At 36.6% G+C, this 24095-nt stretch overlaps 3 protein-coding genes, 1 long non-coding RNA gene and 2 pseudogenes across 5 annotated transcripts; all 6 read right to left on the bottom strand.

Annotated features, from left to right (window-relative positions):
• Positions 1 to 659: 659 nt before the first annotated feature.
• Positions 660 to 2622, bottom strand: LOC125195561 (clathrin coat assembly protein AP180 pseudogene; annotated as a pseudogene).
• A 117-nt stretch (positions 2623 to 2739) lies between these two features.
• LOC125195560 (receptor-like protein EIX2) lies at positions 2740 to 4939 on the bottom strand. The gene has a single exon (XM_089069997.1). The coding sequence runs from the start codon at positions 4620 to 4622 to the stop codon at positions 2880 to 2882; it is 1743 nt and encodes a 580-aa protein (XP_088926123.1). The 5' UTR covers positions 4623 to 4939; the 3' UTR covers positions 2740 to 2879.
• A 947-nt stretch (positions 4940 to 5886) lies between these two features.
• Positions 5887 to 8596, bottom strand: LOC148929809 (receptor-like protein EIX2; annotated as a pseudogene). The gene is made up of 2 exons (XR_016129036.1): positions 6257 to 8596; positions 5887 to 6157 (listed from the first exon to the last, which is right to left on the bottom strand). The product of XR_016129036.1 is annotated as a receptor-like protein EIX2 (transcript).
• A 1379-nt stretch (positions 8597 to 9975) lies between these two features.
• On the bottom strand, positions 9976 to 12795 carry LOC125193521 (receptor-like protein EIX2). Its single transcript, XM_048091335.2, has 2 exons — positions 10423 to 12795; positions 9976 to 10224 (listed from the first exon to the last, which is right to left on the bottom strand). The coding sequence occupies exon 1, from the start codon at positions 12754 to 12756 to the stop codon at positions 10438 to 10440; it is 2319 nt and encodes a 772-aa protein (XP_047947292.2). The 5' UTR covers positions 12757 to 12795; the 3' UTR covers positions 9976 to 10224; positions 10423 to 10437.
• A 1438-nt stretch (positions 12796 to 14233) lies between these two features.
• On the bottom strand, positions 14234 to 15603 carry LOC125193793 (uncharacterized). Its single transcript, XR_007171631.2, has 2 exons — positions 14664 to 15603; positions 14234 to 14484 (listed from the first exon to the last, which is right to left on the bottom strand). It is a non-coding gene; the product is annotated as an uncharacterized LOC125193793 (long non-coding RNA).
• Positions 15604 to 20512: 4909 nt separating this feature from the next.
• On the bottom strand, positions 20513 to 23551 carry LOC148929808 (receptor-like protein EIX2). Its single transcript, XM_089056085.1, has 2 exons — positions 20900 to 23551; positions 20513 to 20712 (listed from the first exon to the last, which is right to left on the bottom strand). The coding sequence occupies exon 1, from the start codon at positions 23524 to 23526 to the stop codon at positions 20938 to 20940; it is 2589 nt and encodes an 862-aa protein (XP_088912211.1). The 5' UTR covers positions 23527 to 23551; the 3' UTR covers positions 20513 to 20712; positions 20900 to 20937.
• Between the last annotated feature and the right edge of the window lie 544 nt (positions 23552 to 24095).

The raw sequence follows: 24095 nt of genomic DNA, 5'->3' as shown, positions 1-24095 counted from the left end.
AATTCCATACATTAATCAAACAAACCATTTTATTGAATGCCAAAAGTAGCTTCAACCCTAATGATGATGTGACCTGTGCACATGTACAAGTAGGGATGTCAGTAAGCCTGCAACCCGTGGGTTGGCCCGTATAGTCCGCCAAATTTATAGGGTTAGGGCTGAAAATTTTTAGCCCGATAAAATTAAAACCCGATAAGCCCGTACTCAATTAAACCGCAACCCGTTAGGGCCAGACCCGAAATCTCGATGGACTGCCCCGAAAACTCATTAAAATTTCTATTATTCTATTATTTTACTTCTAAATCGACACTTCGTTGACTAATTTTATGATATAGATAACTAAAAAATTAACATTCAATTTTATATTAATTATACAAATTATTATTAATATAATAATTGATAAATAAATTAAACTCATTAAAAGAATATTTAAATTTCTAAAACATGCATTAAAATTTCACAAAATATCTCAAATATTAGCATTTGATCATATTATGATTGAGTTTAAACATATATCTCAAATTTATTATAATTAAATATTTTATATTTTATAAATATAACTAATTTTGATCGTGATATTATACTAAAATGAATCCCATCTTTTACAATTAGTTCATAAATAGTTTACAATAAATTATCTGATCTAATTATCTAATTTATGTTCATTATATCTATGTCTATAAAACAATAATTACATCTCATTGAATTCACACTAAGAGCAATTCTTCTCTAAAATCTTGTTCTGATTTTGCAGCCACAGCTCTTGCTGCTCCTTCAAATTCTGCTGATCTCCGCCGCCGCCGCCGCTTTGATCCGAGAAATCAGCCCAAGAAGCAAAAGGATCATTTTCAACCGAACCCACATTCGGATTTTCCGCAGTAAACGTCGGCGCCGCCGCCAATTCCGTCGAATCCTCTACAAAAGGATTAAAATTCTGATCAACCGGCGCCGCCTCCGCCACCTCAAACAGGAAGAGCTCCTGCTCGCCTCCGTCGTCGACATTCAGGGTTTCCGGGAACGCAGAGAAGGTGTTTGCGTTAATGTCTATGCGAGGCATTGGCGTAGATCTCTTCGGCATTGTTTCAGCCAGCACAGTTTCCCAATTTTTCGATAGCAACGTCCCCAAATTCTCCCTCCGCCGGGGTTCCAGATCGTCGTCCTCGTCGTTGTCCTCCTCCACCGACCAATCGTCGAGCGACATCAGATCGGCCCTATCTGCTACCGGCAGCGATCGGCTGGACCCGGTGTCGCTCAACCCGAACGCGTCCTCGGGCTTGAACGTCGAATAAGCCTCGAGATCGATGGAAATGCCGCGGCTCTTCAACGTCCCGGCCGCCTGGATCAGCTCCTCCAACGAGGGGGCGCCCGGGGACTGGGACCCGTCCTCGGACCCCTCATCGGAGACGCTGTCCGTCGAGCCGTGGCTCTCTGGCATGACGGACCTCGTCCGCACCGGCGCCAGTGCAGCTTCCTGTTTCACTGCCGCTGGCGCCGGGGCAGGGATCTGGCTCGTCGCTGCCGGCTTGCCGACTAAGGATGATTGATCTTTCAAGAATTCTTGAAGAGATTCGATCAATTCTTCGGATATCGTTTGCACGGTCGGATATTCGGAGTTTCTTCCGATGCCCGAGCTTTTGCAGAGGCTGAAGAAAGCAGAGACTTCTTCAGATTGCTTCACAGCTTTGATGCAAGTTTGAAATGCAATGACACAATTTTGGGATTGCATATGGAAGAAGCTATCAAGAATGAGGGAAAGCCCTTCGGATACATCTCTGTAAAGATCGAAGCTTTCCTTGAGCACGGCGTAGATCGCAATGTGGACGAGCCGGTTCGTTTTCGCGGACCCGGTCGGCCGCAAGACGATGGCCCGATCGAGAAGGCGTTGCCAGTACGACAACTTGTCGAGGAGCATCGTGGGCTTCATGTCCTGGATGGGCTCGGTGGCGGTGATGATCTTGCTCCGGCTCCGTTGGAAGACAGAGGAAGCCCCTTCGGACTCCTCCAGCGCCTTGCGGCGCTGGAGGTTCCCCGTGAGGTAGCACTCGAGACGCTCGTCGAGGTAGAGGGCGAAGGCGCGGACGAAGGAGGTGAAGTCCCACGGGCTCGAGTTGGACTCGTCGCGGAAGCTCGAGAGGTTGAGGATCTTGGCCCCACGCTTCATCGCGTGGAGGACCTCGCGCGGGAAGTAGGGGTCGCCGTCCTGGAAGATCCTGAGGACGAGCATCAGGGACTTCAGGGCGACGATCCAGTTGCGCGTGCGGCCAATGCGCTTTCCGATGGCCCGAGCGCAGGCCTCCGCATGGATCTTGTTGGAGGACACGAGCCGGAGGACCTCGTAGACGTATTTCTCGTCGACGGGGACATCATCGTGGCTCGTGGCCTTCAGCACGGCTACCTCGAGGCTGGAGGAGTCCTTGCTCGAGACCTTGGCGAGGCTGATGCTTGTTTGGTCTTTCACGGCAGCAATGGCCTTCTTTAGCTTGCTTGGCATTGTGGATTCAAGAGAGAGAGAGAGAAGAAAGAAGATTGTTGTTTTGGTGAATATGAGAAGAGAGAAAGTTGTGTTATTTCCTTGAGTTTCGATTGTACGGACAAGTGTTGCATCCTGTCATATGTTTCGGCCTTGAGGTAATCCATCTTTTAGGAACAAAACTATGTCGTTTCAATAGTAATGTGCATCATATTAACATTTTATGTTTCCTTGAAAATAGGTGGGCTTTGGGCAGACAGTGGTGATATGATTCAGTAAGTTTCTTTTATCATTTGTCTTACTATATAGAAACACATATACCAATATAAGGTTTACAATAAAAGTAAAAAGACTAAGAAAACAGAGTGAAAGTACTTATACTAATGTAGTTAAAATTACATGTATTGTATCACCTTGGAATCCATTTGGATACAAACAAAGCAATCCGGACAAAGAACCAATCTCCGGCAATATCCAACCAGTTGAAGAATGCAATTCTCCATGATTTCTTCAGTATGAATGAGCCAACAACTCCCAAAAACCCGAAGATGAAACCAAAAGCCATTGATATGCCAACTTCTTGAATAAATGAGAATCTACTGCCCTCTTTCTCATGCATATATTGCCCAGGATTAGTGGGAAATGGCCTCAAGTTATCTTCGGCGCACTTTGCCAAAGGGTCGCCACATAGTCCATCGTTCCCGGCATAAGCTGAAGCATTGAAGCTTTGAAGTTGAGTGCCTGTTGGAATTTTTCCAGACAAATTGTTGTTCGACAAATCAAGAACACCAAGAGTGTGTATTTCTGCCAAACTTGTAGGTAACTTGCCAGAAAGTTGGTTGTGTGATAGATCAAGAGAATCAAGCATATTCATTTTTCCAATATCCGAAACTATATGTCCTGTCAAACTATTTCTTGATAGATTCAAGGATTTTAATCCCCTCATATCGGAAAATGATCTAGGAATGCTCCCGGTCAATCTATTGCTTGATAAATCAATGAGTTTGAGAAGCTCAAGATTTTTCGTGTATTTCGATTCCTGACCTTTCCATTGAAACGATGAATATCCAAAGTATAATGGACTAAAATAAGATATGTTAAGAAATGCAGGAATATTACTAGCCAAGATAGTAAAATTGTTGAAGCAATCAGGTATTATCGAAGACATGTTATTTATAGACAAATCCAGAACTTGAATATTGGTAAGATTGCATATCTCGGTAGGAATACTGCCATGCAATTTATTTCCACGAAGGTTTAGAAAATGCATGTTATACATCTGCCCAATCCAAGTGGGGATCTCTCCTGTTAACTCGTTTTCTCCAACATCAATGAATATCAATTTTTGGCAAAGTCTCAAATTGTAGGGCAACTCACCCGATAAATTATTACCATGCATATGCAGTGCAAGGAGTTTATGTAAAGCGCCTAGAGAGCCCGGAATTTCACCAGAAAAATTGTTGTTAGCCAATTTGAGGGCATACAATTCCGGCATTTTCTCCCAACAGTTGGGAACCTCTCCTTCCAACTGATTATTGGAGAGGTCGAGGATCCAAAGCTGATCGTGGTGAGTTTTGCAAATAGATGAAATTGAACCGATGAACTTATTTTCGTTCAAGTGAATATCGGAAGCATTGGGAGGAAATAAAGGGATAGGTCCTGTGAATTGATTGTAACTAAGATCCATATGAAGGATGGAGGTGGATGAGAGATTCGGAACCGTACCACTTATTTGGTTGTCAGAGAGTAACAAGTACTGTAATAAAGAAGATGTACTCCACAACCACATTGGGGCTTCATCGGTTATACCGGCACCACTCAGATCAAGGATCGACAAATTCCTCTGTGATCGAATCCATTTTGGAAAATACGGGCCCACATTGCACCCTGCTAAAGATATACGACTCAACTGAAAAGGAGGACTCCAATCAGAGGCAATATGCAAGAATGGATTGAACGATAAACGTAGTGTCTTTAACTTATCAAGCTTGATGAAGTGGGATTCCGAGACTAAACCTTCCAACGAATTATAAGAAAGATCAAGAACTTGAAGGTTTGAGAGTTGGCCAATGCTTAGAGGAATGGAGCCTGTAAAGTTATTTCCTGAAAGGTACAATTCTTTCAATGAAGAAAATGCTCTCAGGTCTGGCATCGTTCCATTGAGTTGATTATTAGTCAGGTCGAGGATAGAAAGCGACGTTGAAGAATAGTTAGAAGAAGCCCTAAAAGCAGTGATGCTACATGAAGACAAATGCAATTCATGCAGAAGGTGAAGACTGGAGATTTTGGGTAACCAAATGGTACGACTTAAGTCGATGTGACTCAGATCAAGATAAGACAACAACGAGAGACTTGAGAGCCAATCGAGATCCTCACTACTCAGAGGATTCAAAGAGAGATCAAGTGAACGTAGGTTTGTAAGGTTCCCTAACTGAGGAGGAATGGTCCCGGAAAAGTTAGAACTCCTGAGATACTAGTGTTGCACTTGTTTCATGGAACTAATGAATTCCGGGATCGGAAGGCCTCCAAAATCATTCCAACTGAGGTCAAGATAAGTCAAATGATGCAACTTGAGCAACGAATAACCAACCTTACCTCTCGAGGCTACACCAATAAGTCGGAGGGCGATGACGTGGCGAGTTGCGTTGCTGCACTCAACGCCATACCATTCGCAGCATTCGTCGCTTTGCCACGACGAGAGATGGCCATACTCATCAATGAGGCCATTCTTGAAGCTTAGAAGAGCTTCTCTCTCCCTCTCTATGCATCTCACTTGCACATCTCCTGAAACAACCACACACAAAAGAAGAACAAGAAGAACAAATTTGATTGCAATTCTTTTATATGAAATCATACTCTCTTTGTTGATGATGGAAGTGAAGTGTATTTGTGGGATACTTTGTCATCTCATGTGTAAATGTGTAACGGTTTAAATATGCAAAGTCAAGATATTTGACATTTATTCTATTGCAGGCCTAACCTAATGTGAGACTTTTCCTAGTGGCATTTTCTGTTCAAACTTTGTGGCTTTAATCTTTGATGATATCAATTTGTCAGTTCAACATTGCATGGATTCATTTAATATTATGTTGGAAATTTTCTTCTTAATTTTTGATGGGTAGTATTGAATTCTTTGAAGATAATAAGATAGTGATGATCATATACATTTATACATAGATATTTCTTATTAAGTTAAATGGCGAATTTAATCCTAAAAGCATGAAGATTTTGCATGATTTTTTAATCAATGCATGAAATGAAGAAATTACTAATAAATTCCAGTCACAAAGTTGTGATACTACAATGTATTAAGAAGAAATGTAGAACAAAACGCAAATGATCTCAGACGTAAAAACGATATACTATGTACGTAAGAGATGAAGTACTATGATCAAAATTAGTTTCGGATTAGCATGTGATTGAAAAATTATTTCATAAATAATTAGACTACTACATCATCTCTTATTAATATACATAACGAAAATTGATAAAATTGGGAAAACACTTAATTAGGAAATAGTAGCAAACTACATGCACTATTACATGGTCATTAATTAAAATACATGACAAATATTGATGAACTTAGGAAAAACACTTAGGCCATGTACTATAATTCAAGTACCAAAACCATCTATAAGCAACATAACTCTTCATCCTTTCTTCTACTATCCACGAGCTTGTCCACCTCTATTCAGAAAGAAGAATTAAATAAAATCTTGACAATAATATATATTCAATTACAAAATTTTAATAAATTACAGTAAAATGTAGTAGTTAATATATTACCTATAATTCACATGTTTCTCCATTTGGATAAAAACACAGCAATCCTGACGTAGAACCAATCTCCAACAGCATCAAACGAGTTAAAGAATGCAATTCTCCATGATTTTTTCATGATGAATGAACCAATAACTCCCCAAAATCCAAAAATAAAACCAAAGGCTATTGATATGCCAACTTCTTGCATAAACGAGAGACCAATATTGTCGTCTTTTTCGTTCGTGTTTTCCCTCGGATGATTAGTGGTTGGTGGCCTTAGTCTATCTCCGGGGCACCTTGGCAGAGGGTCGCCACGGAGTCCATCATTCCCAGCATAAACCGATGCATTGAAGCTCTGGAGTTGAGTACTTGTTGGAATTTTTCCGGACAAATTGTTGTTCGACAAATCAAGAACACCAAGAGAGTATATTTCTGTCAAACTCGTAGGTATCTTGCCCGAGAGTTGGTTATATGACGGATCAAGAAAATTTAGCATCTCCAGTTTACCAATATCTTCGATTATATATCCTGTCAAACCATTTCTTGATAAATTCAAGGAACTTAATCCGCTCATGTAGGAAAATGATTTGGGAATGCTCCCAGTCAATCTATTGCTTGAAAAATCAATGAGTTTGAGAAACTCGAGATTTTGCTTGTATTCCCATTCATGACCTTTCCATTGAAATGATGAATATCCATAGCGCTTATTTTCCTCTGTATTTTGGGAGATTATTACAATAAACATAGATGGACCAGGATTCGGAAACTGGCTATTCTTTCTAGCCATGACAGTTGAATTGGTGAAGCAATCAGGTATTATCGAAGACAAGTTGCATATCCCCCGAGGAATACTGCCATGAAATTTATTTCCACGAAAGTTTAGATAATGCATGTTATATTTCTCACGAATCCAAGGTGGGATCTCTCCAGTTAACTTGTTCCCTTCAACATCGATTAAATACAATTCTTGGCAAAATCTCAAACTGTCAGGCAGCTTACGGATAAGTAATTATCGCGGATCTGCAGTATAACGAGGTGGTCTAAGTTGCCAAAAGAGCGAGGAATTTCACCCGAAAAATTGTTTTTAGCCAAGTCGAGGGACTGCAAGTTGGGCATATTCTCCCAGCAGTCGGGAACCTCAGAGGACAAGGGTATGAAGCTTATCATTGCTAGTTTTGCAAATCGATGATATTGAACCGGATAACATATTTCCAGACAACATAATATCGGAAGCCATGGTAGAAAAGGACTGTATAGGACCTAAGAATTGATTGTTACGAAGATCCATATACCGTATGGAGGTTGATGAGAGATTAGGAATTGCACCACTTATTTGATTGTCGGAGAGATCCAAGTTTCCGAATGATGAAAACGTACTCCACAACCACCACGGGGCTTCATGTGTTATATTGGCACGGCCGAGATCAAGGGAATGCAAATTCCTCTGAGTTTGAATCCATTTCGGGAAATACGGGCCCACGTTGCACCCGCCTAAAGCTATACTTTCCAATTGAAAAGGAGGACTCCAATCAAGGGGAATATCAAAGATCAATGAATTGTAGGATAAATCAAGTGTCTTTAACTTATCAAGCTTGGTGAAGTGGGATCCCGAGACTAGACCTTCTAAAGAGTTATAAGAAAGATCTAGAACTTGAAGCTCGGAGAGTTGGCCAACACTTAGAGGAATGGAGCCGGTAAAGTTATTTCCCAGAAGATGAAGTTCTTTCAATGAAGAAAATGCGCTAAGGTCTGGGATGGATCCATTGAGTTTATTATCAGACAAGTCTAGTATTTCGAGTGATTCGAATACAGAACCAAGTATAGAAAGAGATGTAGAACTCAAAGAGTTAGACGAAAGATCAAGTGAGTGTAGGTTGGTAAGGTTCTCTAACTGAGGAGGAATGCTCCCAGAAAAGTTAGAATATTTAAGGAACAAGTGTTGTAATTGTTTCATGGAACCAATGAATTCTGGGATCGGAATGCCTCCAAAATCGTTGAAACTAAGGTCGAGATGATTTAAATGATGCAATTCGAGCAATGAAGGGCGAACATCACCTTTCAATACACGACCTTTATTTTCAAGACTACTAAGTTTGAGAGTGGTGACATGGCTAGTGGAGGTACTGCACCCAACACCATGCCATTCGCAGCATTCGTTGCTTTTCCACGACGAGAGAATACCATCCTCGTCGATGAGGCCATTCTTGAAGCTTAGAAGAGCTTCTCTCTCGCTCTCTATGCATCTCACTTCTGCATCTCCTGAAACAAACACACAGAAAAGAACAATAAGGATAAATTCGGTTGATATATTTTTATCAGAAATCATACTTTCTTTATTATTGTATGGAAGTGAAGTGTATTTGTGAGATAATCCTTTCTCAAATGTAACGGTTTAAATAGATAAAGATCGAATGATACTATTCCTAAAATGAAATATAACTTAGCGTAAACGTCTTGCAAATCAAGTAGAAAAAAACAAAACAAGAAAGTAACACTTGACTAAGTTATAACCGCAAATAATAGAAATATTCTTTGAAGTTAATTTATGATATCACTGAAAATAGCTAGGGTTTTAATTGACAAAACAACTTTCCAACAAATAAAAAAAATTCAATATAAGAATTGCGTAGAAAATTAATTAGAAAAAAGACAAAAGAGTAAAAGCGACGGTTGACTAATTATACAACAACACTAAAAAGTCAAATTTAATTTTTATGAAGATTCTACATGTTTTTCTCATCACTGAATTAACAAAAAATTTCCAATCCAAAAAATAAAGTTTTATGTTCTCACCGATGATATATATGTAGAATTTACTAATACCTGCCAATCCAATTAAAAGTTTAAAGTTTAAATAATTCTTGAATATAAATCTTTTGAAATATTATTTAATTCTTGAATAATTCTTAGGATAACCCCAGAGTCAAGTGTATAGAAATGTAATTTGAAAAAGACCCATGAATAAGAACTCACCACGTGGATGGAATTTTCTCATTTGACATTTCAACTGCATTCTAATGTACTTCCAACTCTTCAACCAAGTAGTTAAATAAATAATTTATATTTTCAGCAAAACATTATGGTTCGACATGTTATTGAATAGTCCTCCATCAAGAATTTCTTTGATGATAATTCATGATAATTTTCTAATATGATAAAATTTAACGTAGGATTTGCCTTCATAAAATCAATGAAAAAGACAATATAGTAAAGTGAAGTTTACCTAATTATAATCACTAAAAATCAACACAATAATTAAAAGATAATTCTTGATGATGATACACATAGATATTCCCCATCTATTATTAAATGATAAATGTAACTGTACATGCATGGAGATTGTAATGATTTTCTCATCAATGAAATGAAACGAAAACGTCTTACCAATTAAGTGCGCCTCATTATCCTCGTTAAAGTAAATAATTTTTTCTTTAGAAATAATTGTTGAAAACAATATAACATTCACCCGAGTTTACAATTTTCACTTGATTCATACTGAAATTCACTCTTGTAGATTCAGATTGGGCATCTGTTATTCTTTTTCGATTTGGGCCGTGAGAGCAGTTTGAATTGGGTTTAAAACATGGAGCAGATTGATAAGAAGGTTGGCTGAAAATTTATGAAGACTATTGGACTTGCAGGCCCAAACTTAACAAATATGATTGTAGTCCAAAGATATGGGCTTGGGAAAATGGGCTCAGGAAAAACACTTAATTTGACAACATAACTGTTATCACCAAACATTGATAAAAAAACACACTAAATTTGACTACATGCACTATTATCACCAATTAAAATACATTACAAATATTGATAAAGTAGGAAAAAACATTTAATGCATGGACTATATGTTACACACCAAACAGGACCTGTTGCTTTTACAGCCGGTGTGGGACATTGAGTCTGTAACACTATAGTACTCGAACCAAACTATTCATAAGCAATACATAATTCTTCCTGCTTTCTTCTACATTCCACAAGCTTGTCCACCTCTATTCAGAAACAAAAATGGGATAATTAATATCGTGAGAATAATAAATATAACATATTATGCATTCAATTACCAAATCATAATAAACTAAGCATGTTTAATGAAATATGAAAATTCCTTAGCTTTTCACACTAAAAGGGAGAAAATTGAAAATGAGGAAAAAATTATTGAAGTAAAACGTAGTAGTAGTTAAAATTACCTGAGTATTTTAGCTTCATCTCCATTTGGATACAAACACAACAATCTTGACATAGAGCCAATTTGCAGCATCATCTAACAAGTTGAAGAATGCAATTCTCCATGATTTCTTCACTATGAATGAACCAACAATTCCCCAAAAACCAAAGATAAAACCAAAGGCCATTGATATGCCAACTTCTTCCATAAACGAGAAGTTGTTGCCGTCTCTCTCATTCATGTGTACCCCTAGATTTGTGGTGGATGGCCTCAAGCTATCTTCGAGGCACTTTGGGAGAGGGTCACCACAGAGTCCAACATTCCTGGCATAAGTCGAAGCATTGAAGCTCTGAAGTTGGGTACTCGTTGGAATTTTTCCACGAAAATTGTTGTTTGACAAATCAAGAACACCTAGCGAGTATACTTCTCCCAAACTTGTAGGTATCTTGCCTGACAGTTGGTTGTGTGATAGATCAAGAGAATTTAACATCTCTAGTTTACCAATATCTGGAGTTATATATCCCGTTAAACTATTTCTTGATAGATTCAATGATTTTAATCCCCTCATACTGGAAATTGATTTGGGAATATTCCCAGTCAATCTATTGCTTGAAAAATCAATGAGCTTGAGAAGATTGAGATTTTCCTTGCATTCGAATTCTTTACCTTTCCATTGAAACGATGAATATCCATAGCGCTTATTTACAATCGTAGTATTTGGATATGTTGGAGCAGAAAGATATGAATCGGTAATCTTCAAGAGAGTATAATTATTGAAGCAATCAGGTATTTCCGAAGACAAATAGTTTATCGACAAATCCAGAGCTTGAATATTAGTAAGATGGCATATCTGGGGAGGAATAATGCCATGCAATTTATTTCCACGAAAGTTTAGATAACGCAAGTTATATAACTCACCAATCCAAGTGGGGATCTCTCCGGTTAACTTGTTCCCTTCAACATCAATTAAATACAATTCCTGGCAAAATCTCAGACTATAAGGCAACTCGCCGGATAAGTGATTATCGCGGATCTGTAGTACAACGAGGTGGTCTAAGTTGCCAAAAGAGCGAGGAATTTCACCTGAAAAATTATTGTTAGCTAAGTCGAGGGACTCCAAGTTGGGCATATTCTCCCAGCAGTTGGGAATCTCTCCTGACAACCGATTATTAGAGAGGACAAGGGTTTGAAGCTTATCGTTGCTCGTATTGCAAATCGATGAAATTGTACCGGATAACATATTTCCAGACAATAGAATGTCGGAAGCAACTGTAGAAAATAACGGTATAGGACCTGAGAATTGATTGTTACGAATATCCATGTACCGGATGGAGGTGGATGAGAGATTCAGAATTGCACCACTTATTTGATTGTCGGAGAGATCCAAGTTTCCTAATGAGGAAAACGTACTCCACAACCACCTCGGGGCTTCATCTGTTATATTGGCACGACTGAGATCAAGGGAAACCAAATTCCTCTGAGTTTGAATCCATTTTGGGAAATACGGGCCCACGTTGCACCCGCCTAAAGATAAACTTTCCAGCTGAAAAGGAGGACTCCAATCAAGGGGAATGTCAAAGGTCAATGAATTGATGGATAAGTCAAGTGTCTTTAACTTATAGAGCTTGACGAAGTGGGATGCAGAGACTAAACCTTCCAAAGAATTATGAGAAAGATCTAGAACTTGAAGATGTGAGAGTTGGCTTATGCTTAGAGGAATGGAACCTATAAAGTTATTCGCCGAAAGGTTCAGTTGTGTCAATGAAGAAAATGCACTTAGGTCAGGGATGGATCCAATGAGTTGATTATACGAGAAGTCTAGTATTTCGAGTGATTCGAATACAGAACCAAGTATGGAATGAGATGTAGAACTCAAAGAGTTATATGAGAGATCTAGTGAGCGTAAGTTGGTAAGGTTCCCTAACTGAGGAGGAATGTTCCCGGAAAAGTTAGAATGTTTAAGAAACAAGTGATGTAATTGTTTCATGGAACCAATGAATTCTGGGATCGGAATGCCTCCAAAATCATTATGACTGAGGTCAAGACGATTTAAATGATGCAACTCGAGCAATGAAGAATGAACATCACCTTTTAATACACCACCATTGTCAAGACCACTAAGTTTGAGGGTGGTGACATGGCTAGTGGTGGTGCTGCACCCAACACCATGCCATTCGCAGCATTCGTCATTTTGCCACGACAAGAGAATACCATCTTCGTCGATGAGGCCATTTTTGAAGCTTAGAAGAGCTTCTCTCTCGCTCTCTATGCATCTCACTTCTGCATCTCCTGAAACAAACATACATGACAGAACAATGAGGGTAAATTTGATTGATATTATTTTATGAGAAAGCATACTCTCTTTATTATTGTATGGAAGTGAAGTGTATTTTTGGGATAATCCTTTCTCAAGTGTAACGGTTTAAATAGGTAAAGAATAAAGATTGAATGATTCAATTCCTAATATGGAATATAACTTGCGTGACGTCTTGCAAATCAATTAGAAAAAACAAAACAAGAAAGTAACGCGTGACTAAGTCATATTCGCAAATAATACAAATATCTTTGAATCTAATTTATGATATCACATAAATCGGGGTTTTAAGTGACTAAAGAACTTTCCAACATATAAAAACAAAATTCAATAAGAATTGCGTCGAAAATCAATTACGAAAAGACAAAAGAGTGGACGATGGTAGACCGATTCACAATCACTAAAACCCTACAAAAGAAATTTAAAGATAATTCGTGATGATAATATACTTGATATTTCTATCAATCAAATGACAAATTTAATTTCACATGCATGAAGATATATTGTACATTGAATTTACAAAAACCTTCCAATCCAATCCAAAAGTTTAGAGTTTTTTTTTTACTCATCGACGAAATAAAGAATTTACTAATGCCTTCGATCCGAAGTTAAAATAGTTATTCAATATAAATCTTTTGAAATATTATTTAATTCTTGAATAATGCTTAAGATAATCAACCTCAAAGTCAAGTTTATAAAAATGAAATTTGAAAAGGCCCACGAATTAGAATGGTGAGTTTGGAGTATGAATGAAGCCCACGAATAACGAATTTACTAATTATGTTGAAGTGGTCTCAATAAGGTCAATGTATAGTTGTAATACACTTCATATTTTTTGAAAAAATGTTGTCATATATATATTTTTTTGAATAGTCAACATAATTTATCTTTAACCTATTGGTGGTGACTTAGCATCTGAATTTTTGGTAGTCATGTTACGTATTTTATTAAAGATTATTCAAATAATTTTCAAAATTAAAAACAAAATATTATTTGATTAATTTTTTTTTATGACTTGCCCTTTACATTATTAAAATAATTTTGATAATGATAAAAAAATACCATGTTCAGTTACTATTAATATATGCACTAAAATATTTGTGGTAGTAGAGCTGTAAAACTGTCGAGCCGGGCCTAAAGCTATCCGGGCCGCTTTTGAAGAGATTAGGCCCATCATAACTGTGGGCTTCTTCTATTATAGATATGGAGGGAAGGCATATCATAATTATGGACTTCGCTTTCAGAACAATTTTTTATTGAATGTAAATTTATTCAAAAAATATAAAAATTCTGAATATCCGAAATAGTTTTTTTTATTATTAGAAACATTAATACAGAAATTTTTATACAAGATATTGTTTGAATAAAATCATATACTTATTAAATGTAATTTTAATTTCCGCCTCACACTACATGAAAAAAAGAACGGCTATGGACATTTTTAAATGCTATTAAGAATGCTAATTTGTGTGTTTAACTGTCGCACCAATATTTTGTAAAAATTGTTTACTTACTCAAATGAAAAGGAGGAAAGTGTGACATAATATTATTTAAAAACATCTACATATATGTGATATAAAGTAAAATACTTAATTTAACAATAATAAGTGCATTTACATTATTACATCATCATTAATTAAAATACATGACAAACATTGATAAAAGTAGAAAAAACACTTAATCCTTAGACTATAACTCTGGTACCCAAACTATTTATAAGCAATATATAGTTCTTCATCCTTCTTCTACTATCCACGAGCTTGTCCTCCTCTATTCACAAAGAAAGATTCGGCAATATCTTGAGAATAATAAATGATAGATTATGCATGCAATTACCAAATCGTAATGACTAAACATGTGTTTAATGCAGTATTGAAACTCTTTAGCTATTCAAGAAAATTGAGAATGATGAAAAAAAATTTAAGTATAATACTAGTAGTTAATATTACCTGTATTTCAGTTTCGTCTCAATTTGGATACAAACACAGCAATCTTGACGTAGAACCAATCTCCAGCAACATCGAACAAGTTGAAGAATGCAATTCTCCATGATTTCTTCAGTATTAATGAACCAATAACTCCCCAAAATCCAAAGATAAAACCAAAGCCCATTGATATGCCAACTTCTTGCATAAATGAGAAGTTGTGGCATCTTTCTCATTCTTGTTTCCCACCGAATTAGTGAGGGATGGCCTCAAGATATCTTCTGGGCACTTTGGCATTGGGTCGCCACAGAGTCCATCATTCCCATCATAAGACGAAGCATTGAAGCTTTGAAGTTGGGTACTTGTTGGAATATTTCCGGACAAATTGTTGTTTGACAAATCAAGAACACTGAGAGAGTATATTTCTGCCAAACTGGTGGGTATCTTGCCAGAGAGTTGGTTATATGATAGATCAAGCGAATCTAGCATATTCAGCTTACCAATATCGGGGATTATATATCCTGTCAAACTATTTTTTGATAGGTTCAAGGATATTAATCCCCTCATATTGGAAAATGATTGGGGAATGCCCCCTGTTAATCTATTGCTTGAAAAATCAATGAGTTTCAGAAACTCGAGATTATCCCTATATTTGGATTCCTGACCTTTCCATAGAAATGTGGAATATCCATTGAGCTTATTTGGATTGGAAATAGTGATAAAAAATATATCAGGACTTGTAGTCTTCCTATTAGCCATGACAATAAAATTGTTAAAGCAATTAGGTATTGTTGAAGATAGATTGTTTATCGATAAATCCAGAACTTGAATATCAGTTAGATTGCATATCTGGGGAGGAATACTGCCATGCAATCTATTTCCACGTACGTTTAGAAATTGCATATTATACAAATGGTCAATCCAAGTGGGGATCTCTCCTGTTAACTTGTTGCCTCCAAAATCAATAAATATTAATTCTTGGCAATGTCTCAAGTTGTAAGGCAACTCACCAGATAAAGTATTACCATGCATCAGCAGTGCAGTGAGGTACTGTAAAGTGCCCAGAGAGTCTGGAATTTCACCCGAAAATTTGTTGTTATCCAAATTGAGGGAGTATAAGATTGGCATTTTTTCCCAACAGTTGGGAACCTCTCCTTCCAACTGATTATCTGACAAGTTAAGGAAATCAAGCTGATTGTGGTGAGTTTTGCAAATAGATGAAATTGAACCAGAGAACATATTTCCACTCAAGTAAATGCTACCAACATTGGGATGAAGTATTGGTATAGAACCCGAGAATTGATTGTTACTAATATCCATATACGTGAGGGAGGTCGAAGAGAGATTTGGAATTGTACCACTTAATTGATTATCGTAGAGATATAAGAATCTTAAAGAAGATATATTCCATAACCACCTCGGAACTTCACCTGTTATATTGGCATTACTGAGCTCAAGGGTATCCAAATTCCTCTGAGTTTGAATCCATTTTGGAAAATATGGTCCCACATTTAAACCACCTAAATACATATTACTCAACTGAAAAGGAGGGTTCCAATCAGAAGTAGTATTCCATGTCAATCTATTGGAGTCTAAAAGAAGTGCATATAACTTATGAAGCTTGATAAAGTGGGATTCAGAGACTAAACCTTCCAAAGAATTAGAAGAAAGATCTAGAGCTTCAAGGTTGGAGAGTTGGCCAATACTTAGAGGAATGGAGCCTGTAAAGCTATTTCCCTGAAGGGATAGTTCCGTCAATGAAGAAAATGCTTGCAGGTCTGGGATTGATCCACCGATGTTACAATAAATCAACAATAATTCACTTAGGGACCGGAGACTTTGGACCTGGTGTAACCAATTGGTATGATTTAAGTCTACGAAACTCAGATCAAGATAATTCAACAAAGAGAGATTTGAAAGCCAATCGAGATTCTCACTACTCAAAGGATTCATGGAGAGATCAAGAGAACGCAAGTTGGTAAGGTTGCCTAACCGAGGAGGAAGGGTTCCAGAAAAGTTTGAACTCATAAGAAATAGGTATTGTAATTGTTTCATGGAACCAATGAATTCTGGGATTGGAATGCCTCCAAAATCATTCCAGCTGAGATCAAGATAATTTAAATGACGCAACTCAAGCAAGGAAGAGCGAACCTCACCTTTCAATGCACCAACAAAAACAGCATCATTAAGTCTGACGGAGATGACATGGCGAGTGGTGTTGCTGCACTCAACGCCATGCCATTTGCAACATTCTTCGCTTCCCCATGACGATAGATAGTCATATTCATCGATGAGGCCATTCTTGAAGATTAGAAGAGCTTCCCTCTCCCTCTCTATGCATCTCACTTCTGCATCTCCTGAAACAAACACACAAAAAAGAACAAGAAGAGAAAATTTGATTGATCTTATTTTGAAAGAAATCATACTCTCTTTCATTGATATTATGTATGTGATGTGTATTTTTGTGATACTACAATGTCCAAAGCGTAACGTTTTAAATAGGTAAAGATCGAATGATACAAATCCTATAATAAATTTAAATTGCGTAGACGTGGAAAGAGCGAAACTAAGAAAGTAATGCATGACTAAGTCATAATCGAAATATAGATTTTCTTTGAAGATAATAATAGTAATCCCTCCGTCCCTGAAAATTTGTCACCTATTTTCTTTTTCGTCCGTCCCAAAAAATTTGTCACCTTTCACTTTTACTATTTTTGGAAGTGGACCCCATATTCAATTAACTCATTCCCACTCACATTTTATTATAAAACTAATATATAAAAGTAGGACTCACATGCCACCAAATTTTTCAACCCACTTTCTATTACATTTCTTAAAACTCGTGCCGGGTCAAATGGTGACAAATTATGGGGGACGGAGGGAGTATATGATAACAGAGAATTGATATTGGGGTTTAAAATGACAAGAACTTTCCAACGTATAAAAAAATCGACGTAACAATTGCGTCGAAAATCAACGAAAAAGAGACAAAAAATGTAAACCGATGGTTGACTCAATTATAATCACTAAAAATGTACAAAAGACATTTATATATAATTCGTGATGCGGAATTAATTGCCTTCAAAATCAATGAAGACAACATAATGAAGTGTAGTTTACCTAATTATAATCACTAAACATCAAGAGAATAATTTGAAAGATAGGTCTTGATGATTATATTTATATCCATAGATAATCTTCTCATCCAATGAAATGGAAGGTTTTTACAAATTAAGTGCACTTCACTATCCTCATGAAAGTGAATGATTTTTTAGAATCAATAGTTGAAAACAAAACAATATATGCGACAAGTAGAATTTGACCAAACAGAATTTGACCAAACTTGATGGCTCCGACCATATGTTATTGGTGATGATTTAAATACGAGACATGCACTAAAAGCCATTTGGGTCGATTTTGAAGAGAGAAGGCCCATCATAACAATGGGCTTTTTCTATTATTCCAATGGAGCGAAGGCCTTTCATATTAACGGGCTTGAAAGCTGATCGTTACATAATTAATTGTTTTAATACTCCCTCCGTCCACAATTTAAAGAAATTTTTTGTCATTTTAGTTTGCCCACGATTTATAATATTTTCACATTTTGTATGTGGATTCCACATCTTACCAACTTTTTACACTCACAATTCAATATAAAACTAATACTTTAAATGAGTTCCACATTCCACTCACTTTCCCCTCTACTTTTTTTCACAAAGTCAATTTCTTAAAACCCGTCCTGAGTCAAAATGGCTCTTTATATGTGTTGGGAGGAATGGCCTAAATCTGAGGCGCAGCGGATAATCAAACCTTCCCAATTGCAAGAATATGATAGGAGCACAATATAATAGCAACTAATGTGGACGAATCATTAATATGATAATGAGAAACGATAATGAAAATATCAACACCAAGATTTTACGTGGAAAACTCTCTTCAATGTGAAGAGATAAAAACCACGAGACCCACCGGTCTACCAAATCCACTATCACCAAGGAGAGAATACAACCAAGAAGTTTACAATGATATCTAATCCTTAACAACACAACGAAGGCACTAGATAATCAATACAACTTCAAAATAGATGAAATAAACATCTCAAGAACTGCAGTCACGTTCAGAAATTTATAACTAAAGATCTAACCGTTCAAAATCAATTTCCTTCAGTCAGAATGAAGAACCACGAGTGTTCTACCTCCAGTTAAAATTTCAAGTCGATCGGACAACGTTTGAACCCCCGATCGAGACAAAAACCGAGACTGCGCAGTGCAGAAACTTGGAGAACACTCTTTTCCCCTTCTTTCCTTCTACACGTTTTTCTCTCTCTCTCTTCTCTCAATTGTGGCGGCTCCTACACACTTGGTAGGTATTTATAAGTTCTCCATTGACCTATTTAAGTAAATAAATGGGCCAATAATATTTGGGCCTTTTTTCCACAAGTTGGGAGCCCTAACCCAACAATATGGTGGACGGAGGGAGTAAATTTTATGGCAGTTCAGATAAGCTTTTCTACACCTAATCCAGCCTAATTACTCCTTCCATCCTTGAAAATTTATCACCTATTTTCTTTTTCGTCCATCCTTAAAAATTTGCCACCTTTCACTTTTACCATTTTTGGCAATGGACCCTACATTACACTAACTCTTTTACACTCACATTTTATTATAAAAGTAGGACTCACATGCCACCAACTTTTTCAAATCACTTTCTATTACATTTCTTAAACCCGTGTCTGGTCAAATGGTGACGAATTATTAGGGACGGAGGGAGTATTATTTAGAGGCGACTTAATTTTATCAAACGATATAGTAGTATGTACCAATTGTACATTATGAAAGAGAGTGATTGGATCGGAAAAAAAGATTCGAGACCCGCAAAGACCGGAAGAAAAATTAAGGTATTTTCTATATTTTCCTTTCATGTTTCCAAATTCATCACATGATTATATGTGTGTAATACGTTGTTTTTTTTTTATCAAGAAGTTTGAATTTGTAAAACTTCTTTTCAGAAATTAATTCAAATCATTCAATCCACAATCATTTCGTTGATTAGATAGTTTTTAATGAAGAGCTTCTGGTTCAGGTATACTCTTGATTTAACTGTAACCATTTAAATAAGTAAATTCTATTGAATGATACAAGTACTAAAACTTAGTAATTTTTATAGACTTAAATGCATTCTAGTAGTCTAATTAGTTGAAATGTCATGAGGAAATTCCAACCAGGCGGCCAATTAGTTTAAATTTAATTTTTATAGACTTACTTTTAGGTCATCTTGAGAATTATTCAAGAATCACTGTTATTTGAAATAATTGACTATACATACAAATCACTGTTATTTTTAATCGAATATATTATTTAGAATTATTTTAGTGTATATATTTCTATTGTTAATTTTACATTTATAATAATTTTATAGAAGTATATACACAAATCAGTGTTATTTTTAATTTTTTTTTTCTCATACTATATTTTAGTTTAATTTTAACACGAATAATAGAAAATTACGAAGAAAAGTTAAATACTACCTCCGTCCACGGAAATTTGTCCCATTTTTCCATTTCCGTCCGTCCCTCAAAATTTGTCTCATTTCACTTTTACCATTTTTGGTGGTGGACCCTATATCCCACTAACCATTCCTACTCACATTTTACTATAAAACTAATATATAAAAGTAGGATCCACAATCCACTAACTTTTTCAACTCATTTTCTATTACATTTCTTAAAACCCGTGCCCGGTCAAACCGGGACGAATTTTCGTGGACGGAGGTAGTATGTACTAATTAAAGAATTAAATTTGATATGAATATATATTGTTACGGTGTTACCTAACTTAAAACCCATAAAAGAGTTGTTTCCTTACTCATAGGAAGAGGAGGAAAGTGAGACATTTGTATAATATCACATCATCTCTGAATACATGATAAAAATAGAAAAAACATTAAAATTGACAATAATAAGTGCATACACTATTACATCACTGATTAAAATACATGACGAAAATTATCAAATCCATGGACTATATTTCAGGTAGCTAAATTATTCATAAGCAGTATCCACAAGCTTGTCCACCTATTCAGTAAGAAAGATTGGATAATATGTTGAGAATAATAAATAACAGAGTATGTATTTAATTACCAAAACAAAGTAAATAAAACTTGGTCAAATGCAGTTTGAAAATTCTTTAGCTTTTCAAACTAAAAGTAAGAAAATTGAGAATAATGAAAAAATTAATCAAGTAAGATGTAGTTAATATTACCTTTATTTCAGCTTAGTCTGCCTTTGAATACAAACACATCAATCCTTTAATGTATAAAACCAATCTCCAACAGCATCCAACAAGTTGAAGAATGCAATTCTCCATGATTTCTTCAATATGAATGAACAAACAACTCCCATAAATCCAAAGATAAAACCAAACGCCATTGATATGCCAACTTCTGCCATAAATGACAAGTTGCTGTTGTCTTTCTCCTTCATGTTTTCCACCGGATTAGAGGGAGATGGCTTCAAGATATCTTCGGGGCACTTTGGAAGAGGGTCGCCACAGAGTCCCTCATTCCGGGCATAAGACGAAGCATTGAAGCTTTGAAGTTGGGTACTTGTTGGAATTTTTCCGGACAGATTGTTGTTTGACAAATCAAGAACACCGAGAGAGTATATATCTGCCAAACTCGTGGGTATCTTGCCAGAGAGTTGGTTATGCGATAGATCAAGCGAATCTAGCATATTCAGCTTACCAATATCGGTGATTATATATCCTGTCAAACTATTTTTTGATAGGTTCAAAGATTTTAATCCCCTCATATCGGAAAACGATTGGGGAATGCCCCCTGTTAATCCATTACTTGAAAAATCAATGAGTTTCAGAAACTCGAGATTATCCCAATATTTGGATTCTTGACCTTTCCATAGAAATGTGGAATATCCATTGAGCTTATTTTCATTGGAATTAGCAAAGAACAATACTTCAGAACTTGGGGCAGTCTTCTTATTAGCCAAGACAATAAAATTGTTAAAGCAATCAGGTATTGTCGAAGACAGATTGTTTATCGACAAATCCAGAACTTGAATATCTGTGAGATTGCATATTTGGGGAGGAATACTGCCATGCAATCTATTTCCACGAAGGTTTAGAAATTGCATATTATACAAATGGCCAATCCAAGTGGGGATCTTTCCTGTTAACTTGTTGTCTCCAACATCAACAAATATCAATCTTTGGCAAAGTCCCAAATTGTAAGGCAACTCACCAGATAAATTATTACCATGCATCTGGAGTGCAGCGAGTGAATGTAAAGCACCCAAAGAGCCAGGAATTTCGCCTGAAAATTTGTTGTTAGCCAAATTGAGGGAGTATAAGTTTGGCATTTTTTCCCAACAGTTGGGAACCTCTCCTTCCAACTCATTATCTGACAGGTTAAGGGAATCAAGCTGATCATAATGAGTTTTGCAAATAGATGAAATTGAACCAGAGAACATATTTCCACTCAAGTAAATGCGAATAGCATTGGGATGAAGTATTGGTATAGAACCCGAGAATTGATTGTTACTAATATCCATATACGTGAGGGAGGTCGAAGAGAGATTTGGAATTGTACCACTTAATTGATTATCGTAGAGATATAAGAATCTTAAAGAAGATATATTCCATAACCACCTCGGAACTTCACCTGTTATATTGGCATTACTGAGCTCAAGGGTATCCAAATTCCTCTGAGTTTGAATCCATTTTGGAAAATATGGTCCCACATTTAAACCACCTAAATACATATTACTCAACTGAAAAGGAGGGTTCCAATCAGAAGTAGTATTCCATGTCAATCTATTGGAGTCTAAAAGAAGTGCATATAACTTATGAAGCTTGATAAAGTGGGATTCAGAGACTAAACCTTCCAAAGAATTAGAAGAAAGATCTAGAGCTTCAAGGTTGGAGAGTTGGCCAATACTTAGAGGAATGGAGCCTGTAAAGCTATTTCCCTGAAGGGATAGTTCCGTCAATGAAGAAAATGCTTGCAGGTCTGGGATTGATCCACCGATGTTACAATATTGCAAGCGCAATACACTTAGGGACCTCAGACTTTGGATTCGGTGTGACCAGTTGGTATGATTTAAGTGTATGAAACTCAGATCAAGATAAGTCAACAAAGAGAGACTTGAAAGCCAATCGAGATTCTCACTCCTCAAAGAGTTGAACGAGAGATCAAGTGAAGACAACAAAGAGAGACTTGAAAACCAATCGAGATTATCACTCCTCAAAGAGTTGCGCGAGAGATCAAGAGAACGCAAGTTGGTAAGGTTGCCTAACCGAGGAGGAAGGGTTCCAGAAAAGTTAGAACCACTAAGAGATAGGTGTTGTAATTGTTTCATGGAACCAATGAATTCTGGAATTGGAATTCCTCCAAAATCATTGTAACTAAGGTAGAGTGAGTGTAAGTTGGTAAGGTTCCCTAACTGAGGAGGAATGCTCCCAGAAAAGTTAGACCTACTAAGATACAAATCTTGTAGTCGATTAATGGCACCAATGAATTCTGGGATTGGAATGCCTCCAAAATCATTCCCACTCAGGTCAAGATGATTTAAATGATGCAAGTCAAGAAGTGAAGAACGAACCTCGCCTTGCAATCGACCAACATAACCAACACGATTAAGTTTGAGGGTGACGACATGGCGAGTGGTGTTGCTGCACTCAACACCATTCCATCTGCAGCATTCGTTGCTTTGCCACGACGAGAGAATACCATCTTTATCTATGAGGCCATTCTTGAAGCTTAGAAGAGCTTCCCTCTCCGTCTCTATGCATCTCACTTCTGCATCTCCTGAAACAAACACACAAAAAAGAACAACAAGAAGGAATTTGGTTGATCTTATTTTGAAAGAAATCATACTCTCTTTTATGGATATTATGTGTGTGATGTGTATTGTGTAACTGTTTAAATAGGTAAAGTTCGAATGATACAAGAACTTTCCCACATATAAAAATATCAACGTGAGAATTTCGTCGAACATCAATGAAAAACAGACAAAAAATGTAAAGCGATGGTTGACTCAATTATGATCACTTAAAATCTACAAAAGAAATTTATATACAATTCGTGATGATTACTTCCTCAATCCGCCATTAAATATCTTATTTTCCTTTTTTCGTTTGTCTGCCAATAAACATTTCATTTCACTTTTACTATATTTGATAGGTGGACTACTTATTCCACTCACATTTTTTATTATAAAATTAATATATAAAAGTAGGATGTTTATTTCACTAACTTTTTCTATCCACTTTTATTTACAAAGTCAAACAATTTCTTAAAACTCGTGACGATCAAATATGGGGCATTTTTTCATGGACGGAGAGTATGTATACTTAGACATTTGTCATGAATAAAATGACCAATGTAATTTTACATATGATTTTCTCATCACTGAATTTACAATTACGTGTGCGAGGAGATCAT

This window comes from Salvia hispanica, chromosome 4, assembly GCF_029641045.1.
Source record: "Salvia hispanica isolate PSC_SH4W2 chromosome 4, Shi_PSC_v1, whole genome shotgun sequence".
NCBI classification, from domain to species: Eukaryota; Viridiplantae; Streptophyta; class Magnoliopsida; order Lamiales; family Lamiaceae; genus Salvia; species Salvia hispanica.
This window is presented reverse-complemented; position numbering and strand designations above follow the sequence as displayed.

Coding starts and splice junctions, on each gene's coding strand:
- LOC125195560 (XM_089069997.1), bottom strand. CDS start 4,622: ATGCCAGACCTGAGAGCATTTTCTTCATTGAAAGAATTGTACCTTTCA.
- LOC148929808 (XM_089056085.1), bottom strand. CDS start 23,526: ATGATTTCTTTCAAAATAAGATCAACCAAATTCCTTCTTGTTGTTCTT.
- LOC125193521 (XM_048091335.2), bottom strand. CDS start 12,756: ATGCTTTCTCATAAAATAATATCAATCAAATTTACCCTCATTGTTCTG.